General features: G+C 38.3%; 1 protein-coding gene across 14 annotated transcripts in view; it reads left to right on the plus strand.

Moving 5' to 3' along the window:
* DMD (dystrophin) overlaps nt 1-13,026 on the plus strand; it is a 1,477,396-nt gene that overhangs the window by 1,154,415 nt on the left and 309,955 nt on the right. For all 14 annotated transcript variants that reach the window (XM_042458881.1, XM_042458877.1, XM_042458883.1 and 11 more), the window contains one exon: nt 11,731-11,920. In XM_042458881.1, the coding sequence (XP_042314815.1) occupies nt 11,731-11,920 (190 nt within the window). The remainder of the gene's footprint in view (nt 1-11,730; nt 11,921-13,026) is intronic.

A 13,026-nucleotide genomic window follows, 5' to 3' on the forward strand; every position in this document is an offset into this window, starting at 1 on the left:
GCCAACATGGGTTTCTCCACAAGAAGCCTTTTTCCCACGAACAAAAGTTAATCAAGAAATCAATTACCCCACATATAAAACTCTATTGGAAAAGGGAAACATTAAGATAAAGTCATTTGAACAAATGAAAGCAGAAAAAATTATTAATGACTGGTTTGCATATAAACAAATATCAGCAAGATTCAACCAGGACAGTAGAAGTGTTGGAATTGACGCAACCAATAATGAAATAGACAAAGTCATATTTGATAAAAAACAAAACATATCTCTAAATACTATAAGATACTGCAAAAAAGAGACTTAGAAACCGAAGCAGTCAAACACACAATGATAAAGTGGTCAAGAGACATGGGTAAAGTCATAGAACTGGAGAAATGGGAAAAGGCTTGTTTGAACTCCAAGAACTTCACACTTTGTCAAAATTATAAAGAGAACTTTATTAAAATGTTACACCGATGGTACTTATCTCCTCACAAGATTAATCTGGTTTACAAAAAACAAGATGCAGCCTGTTGGAAGTGCAATAAAGTGGATGCAAACTTCTTTCATTTATGGTGGATCTGTAAAGAAGCTGAGAGATACTGGAAAAAAATCCATCTAACAATGTCTGAGATACTGGACCAGAAACTTCCATTTGACCCACTATTGTTCTTATTAAATATGACCTCGGAACTGGAAAAAGAAGTTGAGAAAAAACACAAACGTATCATATTATATATGGTCACGTTGGCTAGAATTACATTTGCCAAATCATGGAAGAACTCAGCAATACCCGAATTAGAAGACTGGTTATTGAGCTTATATGAAGCTATGGAAATGGATATACTAACAACTTTGATGAAAGGAAGAACAAAAGAAAAAACAGAAGAAGACTGGCTGTGTGTTATAAAATATAGAAATACTAGAAAATGAAACTAAAGAATAGATATTGGAAGATTAATATCAATGACTTTTGCTCTACTGCATCATTGATTATTACTGCTAGATAATATGGAATCAGTCTTTACTCAACTTAATATAATGAATATAAAGCGTGGAAAGAAAGGAAGGTATATAGGAAGTATATTTAGATTAAGAATTAACTACTCTATATGGGAAATGAATAATTGGGTTACTGTAAGGTTAGAGAAATTGTTAAGGAAGATTCAAAGATAATTCAAGTAATATATTACAAGAAGCATTATATGTTGTTACTGCTTCACATTAGCAGTATTATATGTTTAATGTTTGTGTTGGTTTTATACGTCTGTTGGTCTGTGCTTTTGTAATTTTGAATAAATAAAATTAAAAAAAAGAAAAAAAAGAAATTCACTCTCCCTGAACTATTCAGTGATGCGAGAGGGAGCTGATGATTCCATGATGCTGAGGAAGCACCCCAGGCATTCATACATGAGTGCTTCCCCAACGATCCAGGGACGAGTGACTGATGGTAAACCCTAGTATGATAATCTTCAGTGTTGATATAAGGAACAAGTGTCCATCCACACCAACTTCTTGCCATCTTTGCCTTATCTTAATTCCAGGTAGGAAGCTCATGAAAAAGTGCATCTCAGAATGAAGAAAACTAGTTGTGTGGGTCCTGTTGTTAACTGCTTGCAGCCTTCTCGGTAGGGCCATGGTTTCCCTTATCAGCTTTCTCCTCCTGCTAACACTGTCACAGACCCTGTTTCATAACTGTATTTTTAGCAAGGCAAGGATGCCTGCAAGCCTCCATTTTGCTATTATCTAAATTACTTGGATAAAACATTTGTTTTGCCACACTTAGCTCTATGTTAATTGTTTTCTCTGTTATTATCATGAACCTCTTCCTTGTGATGCATAAAGACTTCAAATTAGGGGTGAAGCACCATGGTGATTGGGTGTCTTTGAGCATGCACTGCTTCGACAAAGATAACTTGCAGAAAATCTACCAGCCAGGGTTACTGTTAAAATTCCCCCTGGTAAAGTGGAGAGCAAGGGATTAATCACAAAACAAGCCAAGAAAACTCCACTTCTTTTGAGGAGATTGTGAACCAGTCATTGTAAGTGGAGCCAGGGGAGTGAAGAATAATCAGTTTGCCCAGCCACAGCAGAGCAAGATGTTTTAAATGGACTTTAAGTCACCAACTGTCTCTCTTAATTTGTAAATATTTAACTTTGGCTGAAAGAAAAATGAGACTGCCCCAACTTACCAGGGACGGCCTAGTTGCTGCCGGGGAGGGGGGAGACATCTCTGTTGGGTCTTAGTGGGCCTGCCCGGGCTCCCAGCATGCCTTGTTGGGGCTGTGCAGGCCTGCCATTGGCAAGTTTTGGCAGTTTGGGGGCAAGCCCCACCCCAGTGATGGGAGTGTGTCTTGGGGCGAAAGTGCCTGCTATTGGTTGCCCCAGGGCTTTGGGCACACCCAGTTGACTACAGGACCAAGAGGGATGGTGCTTCCTTCCTTCTCCTGGCCCTGCTTGGTTCATAGGCTTATAAAAGGCCACGCTGTGTCCTGCCTGGGCGCCCTTTTCGCTCGGCTCTCCCAGTCCCCCTGCCTTGGTTAGGGTGTGGTGTAGTTACAACTTTTTGCAGGGCAGTAGCATAGGTCCTGGATCTGGTGGGCGTGGTTTCCAGGGCTGGATCGGGAGTCCTTCAGGACGTGGGAGCGATGAGAGCAGGCGGTGTGGCCATTGCAGAGGCCACATCAATTCAGCATCTCCCGATGACAAGGGGCTTAACAGCAAACATACGATTGACCGGTTGCATGTCTATAGAGGGCATTTTGTTGCCCCTTTGTCATCCCAAAGCTTGGCCGTGACCAAACAATATGATTCATCAGCTAACCAGGGGTTGATTGATGAGAGATCCAGACCTTATGCTTTGGGCCAGCCCTACCCCTGTTCTGCTTGGTTATAATAAAGTTGTGGCCTTTCCTCAAACCTTGTGTTTGGGTTTTATTGACGACTTCCCTCCACAGCATGTGGATATTCTTTCTGCAGAAGCTATAGTTCCAGTAAGTTTGATGGTTCTATTGACTGAGAAATTACACATAAGGAAAGGGGAAGAAACAAATGCAATGTATCCAGAGGGTATTCTGTCTAGTAGGGGATATTAATTTTGTTACTGAAGAGAAAAGGAATTAATATTAAGAACAAAGACTTTTTTTTTACTGCGAGAAAGTTGCAGTTGTGGATGTTCCGAAATGAAGATTAGGGAAGGAAATGGGTGTCGAGTTCCTGTTGCAGAGCAGACGGATGAACTGAGATTTATATTTTAAACTGCTACCATCTAGTGGATGCCAGAAGAATGGCAGGAAATTATTTCTATGGTGAAATCCTGCCACCCAGTGGACACATTAAGTTTAAATTACTAAAGAGCTTTTTATCATATCAGTTAAGACCAGAGCTACTAAGGGAAAGAGAGCCACTGAAAGGAAACCATCTTTTGAAACAGTTGAAAAAATAATGTCAGCAAAAATGACATGAGTAATCAAGGAAATGAAACTGATCAGGAAGGAGATAATGAAACAGGTTTTTGTTTTTTTGGTGGGTTTTGGGGGCTATGAAGCCATATTCTAGAAGAGCTTTTTTTTTTTCCTGATGTTTCACCAGCAGCTATGGCTAGCATTTTTAGAGAATGCTGGCATGGAAGAGATATCAGAAACTGATGAAACAGTTTGAGAAACAAGATTTAAAAACTGAAAAATAAGCCAAGAGCTAATACAGAAGACAAGGCAAGACATCAGTAGAGACATCAAAGAGATTAGGGAATCTGTTGGACAACTGGCTCAGAAGGTAAAACAGAAGTTGAACAATAGGAGATTAAGATAACGAAGGGCCCGAACAGACAGGCCAAAATAAAGCTGCTTTGGGTCACTTTGGAGGTATACAGTTTAAATGACACACACATCTTAAGGGTCCAGAAGCTGCACCAAAGCTGTGCCCCAGTCCTTAGAACTGAAGCATGGCTTTGGCATGGCTTCTGGATTCTTAGGACGCATGCATCATTTAAACAGCATACTTCCAAAGTGACCCAAAGCAGCTTTATTTTGGCCTGTCTGTTCGGGTCCAAAGATAAAGAAAAACAACTGGATACCAAAGCTTTACTGGTACTGAGAGAGAAAGAACATTTCTTAAGATTCAGATTTATTGCAGAAGATCCACAAGAAAATATTAGAGAGAAACTGACCAATACCTTGGGATATTTTTTTTAATACAAGCAAGTGTTAGAAAAATATTCCTTTAAATAATTTTAAAAATATTTTTATTGATAGCTGGCATCCTAGCCTATGGGACTACTATAGAATGCTGAGCCAGAGCACATGACATGATGCAAACTGCCAATTCAAAACCAACACAGTATATAAGTGAGCCAGAAGACAGGTCACACGTGGAAACATCAGGAACAAACTCTTCTAGTACATGGCTATATACACTGAAAAACCCACAAAAAATACACATGTGGATTGTTGGATTGGTGTGGGTTAGTCTGGTTGGATCGCTTGTGGTTTGGATTGAGTGTGCTGGAGTATGGTGTGTGTAGTGTGGTGAAGTCTCTCCCCTTGGAGATCTTTAAACAGAGGCTATATGGCCATCTGTCGGGTATGCTTTGATTGAGAGTCCCTGCATGGCAGGGGGTTGGACTGGATGGCCCTTGTGGTCTCTTCCAACATTATGATTCTATGATTCTATGATGTTTATCACACTATGCTCTTAAAGAGGTACTATTCCAGTGTGACTCCTCTAGCTGCCTCCTGTTGCATGCTGGGATTGGCAGTTTTAAGGAGGGGTATTTAGAATTCTCAGGCAGAGAAGTTCAGCTCCTTAAAACTGCCAATCCCAGCATGCAACAGGAGGCTGCTAGAGGAGTCACACTGGAATAGTACCTCTTTAAGAGCATAGTGTGATAAACATCTATGAATAGAAGCTGTAAACTGATGTGCTACAGATGGAGAAGTTGATGGGAGTTGGTGAGGATAGTTTGTAAATATTTGTACATATTGCAACTCAAGATAAATAACCTACAAGGACTTGGATAAAATCCACAGAGTCTATGAGTTATTTTTTAATGTGGAAAGTGGTCAGTGCATTGCTAGTACTGATAACTGGATTTTTTCCCTTCAATACTCTGTTATTGTTGAGCTGCAACTCAGTGCATCATCCTCAGATTGTGCTGAAAGTTGGCTCCTGGAAATGGCAGTGAGTTCATTAGAGAGCCAAGAATAAGGAGGAGATAGATTTTGATATAGACAGAATTTATAAATCAACTCTAGATTTGCAGGGGTGCATAATTTGCCATGAGATGTGATGATTTGCTTCATTAAGAAATCAGTGAAAGATTTCATTCTTCAGAAATACTTTGTGAGTAAATTGAAAGTTGATGGAAGAGGGATAATAGTTTTGCAAAAGATAACCATGAGAATTTTGCATAGGAGAAAGGACTCCAACTTCCTTGCAGACAACCTGAAATGGAAAAGGATCCCATTTAGATGGAGAAATCTAGAAGAACTGGGCTTTAAATTCAAAGCTTTCAACCGATTTTGCTTCAGAAACCAAGGGATTTTTAAATATATATATAGAAGAGAATTTGAGGAATTTCAAGAAGATAGGAAGAAAGCTACACTGGAGGAGCAAGGAGAAAGACAACTGCAAAAGGAGCAAACTTCATTGAATGGAGAAGATTAAGACCCAGAATTAAGATCAAGATCTCACTCAGTGAGTGAAGAAGATGCATCACCAAAAGCTAAACATTAATTGATCTAATCATGGATTACAAATGTTTTACCTGGAACATTAATAGAGCTAATGCTCCACAGAAGAGAAAGAAGATATTTCATTATTTGAAAAACTGAATCAGGCTATAATTTGTCTTCAATATATTTTTTTAAAATATTTTAAAAATATTTTTACTTGATATGTAAAAATGTTGGGAGAAGATTTACCTTCATTGCTCAGAAGAATTAAAGTGGGGTGGCTTTGTATATAAATCCTCCTCAGGACCCAGAATAAGTACTGGCTGATAATAATGGTAGTTTTGTGGTGGTCCAGATTGTACTGCTGGAGAGAATGATGCTGGTGGTGAGGATATATACTGTGACATTTTATGTGGAGCTCATTGAGAAACTGTTGGATTTATCTAATAATAATTGATGTCTTATGAGTAATTAAAAAGGCTTTGCATCTCAGTTGCACAGTATAACTGAGTAGGATCAGGCACTTATTTCACATGTAAAAAAATTCACATGTTAATGAAGGATTATCACAAAAATATAAAATCTGCATTACCTTTAAGAGTAATGATCAGTGATTCAGTCTAACAATATGAGATTCAATATATACAGACATACAGAAAACCAATTTGACAATATGTAAGAAAAATATTCTTACACTACATTAAATAATATTGAAATAAGGATGTAGGCTGTATAAGATTTTCACAATGCTTATATGATTTTGAAAAAGAAAAAAACAAATATTTGAATACAAATTCATTATAGTGTGTATGACATAAACAATGCAATAATGTGAACCCAAAAGGATAGCAATATATCAAAAATAGATTTATATTCAGCACATGTACATAACTCCTATTTGCTCTGATACATTTTGAACATTATTGTGAGCTGAAAATATTATTTACAAGAATAAACAAAATGTATCAGTTTTAAAGTCAGAGAATAGAAAGAAAATGCTGCCTTATTAATTTAAATAAACAAAGCTTGAATATTCATTACTGACTTAAGAGGGCTCTTAATGAATAATTAGGGTGTTTAAAAATGATACTCAACCTGAAGTTAAAAACTATTCATAATTAATATATGAACTAAATAAAATAAACAAGAATTAAGTTGGAATTTAACCATTTCTGTTTATTTGAATAGGTCTTCTTTAAGTATTATTATCTGGGAATAAATCAGAATAATTCAAGTCTCCCTATTCCATAACAAACACTGTTATAAACAGGAAAGTCTAGACCAAAAATTGAGCCAGATGTAACAATATGATATGAGACCCACCATGTTGTAGTTGTTTGAGTGCTGGACTAAGCCTCAGGTTCAAATTCCTGCTTAGCTATGGAAACCCAATGATAGATTCACCTTAGGTCCACCATAAATTGGAAATGACTTGAAGGCACGCAACACACACAGGAATGAATAACTTACTTTCCAACAGCATCTCATGTGCAAAGGCTCTGCCCACCTACTTAGACATAAGCAGAATAAGCTTCTGTATCTGCCTGTACATATCTGTTGAGGGAAAAGCTCCAAAATCCTATTCAGAAGTTGAGTATTCAATAGGAAAAAAATCATTCATATTCAGTTCTGTTGCTTTGGTTTCATGGTTGCCTTGTGAGTACTGGAAAACCATTCAGCTATCCATGTTACACTGAATGGTACTTTGACCAATTTAGAGAGCTGTGGTATTTAAAACTCAGTTCACTTAAAAAGCAGAATATTCATCTGAGAGCTGTTAATATGTATTTCTGAAGGGAAAGCTCTGTTCCAAACATATCATCCTTAATGGGATGAGGACAAGCAAGCATGTTTTTATCAGTTTTTATACAGTAACTCTACTCCTTCTATGTTTGGCAAAATCTCAGCCCATAATGAATTAACTGCCCATTTCTTGAGCTTGCTGCTTCAGCTCACCTAGAATTTTTTATGGCCTCATGTGTTCTGCCGATGATAAAGCCATAGCGAGTTTTGTATGATTATTGACCTACACACATTAATGTACAGAAAACATGCGAAGGTAGCTGTGTTGGCCATTTAACCGATGCAAACAAAAATCCATCAGTGATACCTTTATTGGACAACTGAAATGCACAATATATTTGTTGCAAGTTTTTGAAGCTCCACGGGCTTCTTCATCAGGCAAGATGTCACAAACCAAACAGGAGAAAAACAAAACAACTGGAGATGTTAGTCAGATACCTGCATGTTTTTTCAGTCCTTAGTAAAGATGGTATACTGGGGAGGATATATTTTGTGCAGGCAGGCTCCTCCTCCTTGTGGCCATGCAGCAATAGGAGGATTTTCAAAGTCCAAGAAATTTAAAGTCCATTTGCATCTCACCTTTACTAAAGACTGAAACAACATACAGGCATCTGTCTAACATCTCCAATTATGCTTTTCCCCCCTCCTGTTTGGTTTGTAACATCTTACCTGGTGAAGACGCCCATGGAGGTTTGAAAGCTTGCAACAAACAAGTATATTGTGCATTTTGATTGGTCAATAAAGGTATCATCGATGAGTATTAATGTACACTGTGTCAAGATGTTTTCTTTACAAGTCTACCTTTTCTTTTAATGTGGTACTTGTCTTATTACAGAAGCATATATTACAGATGTAATTTAATTCAAATCTAGTGCAATTATTTTCACATCTCAGGGCTTGGGCAAATGCCAAAAAAAGGGGGGGGGGTTTCACTCACAAAAGTTCATTAATTAAAATCTGGGGCAACTTCATTTCTTGGGGTCAAGATTAAGTGCCTTTCAGTGTCACTGATACCAACATGAAGGATGTTTAGCAGTTGTTTTACTTTTTGCATTAAAATATATATTTTTATTTATTAAAATATTTCTATCATGACATATATCAAAAGATCTCAGGGCAGCATACAAATAAACTGAATACTAAGCAGTTAAAACAATTTGGAACATTAAAAATATTTTAAATAGATTAAACTATATATTAAATACATTAACAGGTTAAAACAAGTTCGAAATATTTAAATGGTTTAGAAACTCTGTGAGTAGAATTTGAAGTAAATTGGTGTAGTCCAAAGGCTTTAATAAATACCCTTGTTTTCTTACGCTATGTTGAGAGGCTAATTATTTCTTCAGTAATAGTTGAAGTTTTGATTAACTACACTGTCTGATGCATCACCTCCACCCTTGTGGAGGTGACGTAGACTCCACTCACAGGGGCAAGTCTGGATTTCTGCTTCTTACAGGAGCTGTCACCTGAGCATATCATGCACATCTCCATTTTCTCCATGTGGATTTTATTAGGTCTCATTGGTGCGTTAGAGATGGGCAAAAAGTACGTACTAGGTACGTACTAGGGTTAGGAAAGGGCGTCCTTTCCAGACGCCCTAACCCTAGTACATACCTAGTACGTAGAAAATGGCGGCTCCAAACGGAGCGGCGTGGAAGTGACATCCTGGCGCTGCGTGAGGGCACCTGGGGCGTCCTTTCCACAGCGCCGGAAGGAGCTCTGAAACAGAGCTCCTTCCAGGTTTGTGTCACTGGTGCAGCCTTTGCATGGCTGCGCCAGTGACACAAATGAGAAAGGGCCGAGCGGGCTATCCACTTTGAGCCTTTCTTTGGGATAACTATTTGTTTCCACTGAAATAAGCCACTACCGAGAAGACCCCTGTTGCCACATCTGACATGGAAATAAAACACCCATATGGCCGGCACCCCATTTCTGCATCAAATGTAGCAATGGGGGTCTTCAACAGTGGAGGGATGGAGGGGAGGCACAGGCCCATCTGGTCTGGCGGGGGTTGCCATGGAGTTTCAGAGATCAAAGTGATGGAGTTTCAGAGAAACTCCATGGCAATTGATGGGTCATTTTGACCCACATAAGACTCCTTTGCTCTGGGATCACACTGGGATGATGGGATCAGTGTCCAGTCTGCCCAGTCCTGGCCTGGAGTTATTCCCTTGTGTTATCTGAACAGGGTGAGACAAGGTGGGGGCACATGCTTTTTGGCCCCTGCAGACAGCCCCAGAAAGAGGCCATAATTTACAATAAACTGTTGAGGTCTCTGGTTTTTTGTGGGTTTTTCGGGCTATGTGGCCAGGTTCTAGAAAATTTTCTTCCTGATGTTTCGCCAGCATCTGTGGCTGGCATCTTCAGAGAATGCATAGCCACATAGCCCGAAAAACCCACAAAAAACCATGGATGCCGGCCATGAAAGCCTTCAACTTCACATGTTGAGTTCTCCTTCTCCCCCACCCCACATTTTCCATTTGTAATCACCCAGTGTAGAATATTTGGGTGTTTTTAGTACTAAAGTGACCATAAAATTGAATCAATTTTTCTGTGCCTTTTCTGAAATAGTTTCACCCAGCCAACTAATCTGAAAGAAATTCATTATATTTTCTAAGTTTCTCCCTAAATATATCCTAAGTTTCAACTTTTCATTTGTGATGCACTATCTCAGGAGAGATCATATGCACCATTCCCTGTGACTCTGTCAAGATGTGTCTCTTTTTACTCTCATTTCTGTCTGTCTGAAACCTTGATTGTAGACCTATATGCACAATGAATTCTGCACAGGTTCTTTACTAGGGATTTCAACTTGCCCACTGTCACCAGAATCTGTGCCACTGTTTATGAAGGCACAGCTACTCACTCCATGTCCCCTGCGTCCTTTACCATGATAAAAATTCTCATAGTCACAGTGATTAATGCCTCATCTACATCCTCTTCAGCATCAAAGGAGCTTATCAGTTCCCTCCATTCCAGTGAAAGGGGACACGGGTAATGAATCTGATTCCTCATCAGAGGAACAATCCATTTCCTCTTGTGATGTATCACCATAATCTATTTTCTCCATTAGATCATAGGAGATCCTAGGCTGAGCAATTGTTTCAGGTGGCACCAATATACTAACCTGTTGGCGTGTTTTGTTGTTGTGTGCCTTCAAGTCATTTCCATCTTATAGAAACCCTAAAGTATCACAGGGTTTTCTTACCAAGATTTATTCAGAGAGAGTGTGTCTTTGCCTCTCTCTGAGGTTGAAAAAGTCACCTGATGGGTTTCCGTGGCTGGGTGGGGATTTGAAACCTAGTCTTCAGAATTGTAGTCAAAGGCTCAAACCATTGTATCATGCTGTCAAAGAACACATCTGTCATCATTCCTCAGTGATGATAATTGCCAGTGCAATTATCTCACGATACAAATTTCATGATCGACCAGGGAGAAGTCATATCAGTGAGTCACTGTTCCTTTTGGTGATCAAAGCCTTCCAGCATTTTTCAGTGATACTCACCAACAAACACCAACTGCACTGACTCGCCACAACTCCACAAGTGAGTAAAAGGGATTGAGTTCCTGTGAAGTGACAGAAGCTCAGCTTTAAAAGGTTCTGAATGGTCAGTGCAGGAAAAAGATGCATATGTGTGTTCACAGGTGAAACTTGAAAAGCCACTGTTACATGTGAGCAACCTGTTCTTTCATTGTCTTGTCACTGAAAATGCTACCAAGCATTTTTTCTACAGGCCTTTCCCTCCCTTCTTATAAAGAGTAGAAATGATGCTAGCCAGTTAAGACATTAAAGCAGATTTCAAAACCATTTGTAAATATTTCACTAACTTTACTGTTATTTTACTGTGTTATATTCCCCTTCTGGGAGTGTATAGTCCTTTGACACTACCATAACTGCCATAGCTGCATCCTACAAAATATCATAATTTGTAATTTGGTGATATTTTTTAAATTATCTGCTTGAGTGTTGTTGTGTAGGGCCCCAGATTTTTCTATACTACAGAATTAAACTGATTGATATTTCCTTGGAAACTGTAGTTTACATGAATGAGCTAGAGATTTCCTAATCCATCACCAAATTACAAATCCTAAAATGCCATAGGATACAGTCCCTCAGAGGCTATGACTATGTCATGTGTACTGTAGGTAGACTCTGGATTTACTCAAAACTGCTCACATGCATTATTTCTACCTCCCTCTCTTTTCATAAAAGTAAACTATCTTTGTGATTCCAATCACTATGCTGCATTTGACTTTTTTTGTGCTTTCACAGAGTTGGTGAGCGAGAGGCTGCATTAGAAGCAGCCCTACGGCTGCTGCAACAATTCTACTTGGATCTGGAAAAGTTCCTTGCCTGGCTTACAGAAGCAGAGACAACTGCCAATGTCCTGCAAGATGCCACACATAAAGAAAGAATACTAGAGGATGCCCAAGGGGTTCGGGAGCTGATGAAGCAGTGGCAGGTAAGCCTAGTGATTTAAATTTGAGAATTGTTCGTACTAGAAGGAATGAGACCTTTCCATTTATATACCCATCTTTATATTCACTTTTCAATATGTTCAAAGGAGGTGTATTCATTGTTAACACTGAATGAGATTTCATTTGTGTGTGCATGTGTTAGACATGTTGTTTAGACATACATTTTTAAAGGTAAAAGGTAGAAACATGATACGCACATTTAATTTTAATCACACTTATGGGGGTGGAACAAATAAAATGTTCAGAATTTAAGAGCTCTTTCTGGTAAAGAAATAAACCAAATAATATTTGCTGATAGATATTTAGATGTTACAGATCTTTCATGTGTGTGAGCATCTGCTATGTTTCTTGTATGTATTGCAGCAATATAAGCTGTCTACGTTTTTTTGGGTTTACCTAATGTGAATTAGTTCCTTTTTCTACATTGCTGGAGAAAATTAGGACTTCCTTCTAGTGCATGCTAATGAGATAAACAATGTCTGAACTTGCCTTACTTAGTGATAATTAGGTCACACATTTGTTTCCCTACTAGAAGCAAGCAAATACCAAAGGCAGCTTCAGAATATCTTATTATATACACACACTAGTTTATCATTAAATCATACAGTTGCCAGGTTTTAAGTGGCACTGTGAGCAAGGTTATATTTCAATGTTACTGTTACACTTTGTAATCTCCATGGATGTGATCATAATATTGGTGGGGAGTGATATATGTCTGATTTGCTACAGCATAATGTGCATATATAGCAGAGTGCTATACTATAAAATATTTTTATGATGTTATTAGGTGCTTGTTGGTAACACATATATTAACTCCTAAACCTATGAATTTCAAAGCGTAAAGATCATGGATGTTAATTTGTTTTGGAAATAATTTCTTCTTCTTTTACAATTTATTGATTGCTAGCTGTGTTATAGTTTAATTAATAAATAACATCACAAGGAATTTCCCCTCCCATACACATATTCTACACTAGAGCAATGTAAATTTTCACTTATTTCTGATGTTCTTAGTGAACACAATTGCACAGCTGTTGGGATTATAGATCCACAGTGATGTTTGAATGAGAGATTGTTATTTATGAGCCAA

This window comes from Sceloporus undulatus, chromosome 3, assembly GCF_019175285.1.
Source record: "Sceloporus undulatus isolate JIND9_A2432 ecotype Alabama chromosome 3, SceUnd_v1.1, whole genome shotgun sequence".
Lineage (NCBI taxonomy): Eukaryota > Metazoa > Chordata > Lepidosauria > Squamata > Phrynosomatidae > Sceloporus > Sceloporus undulatus.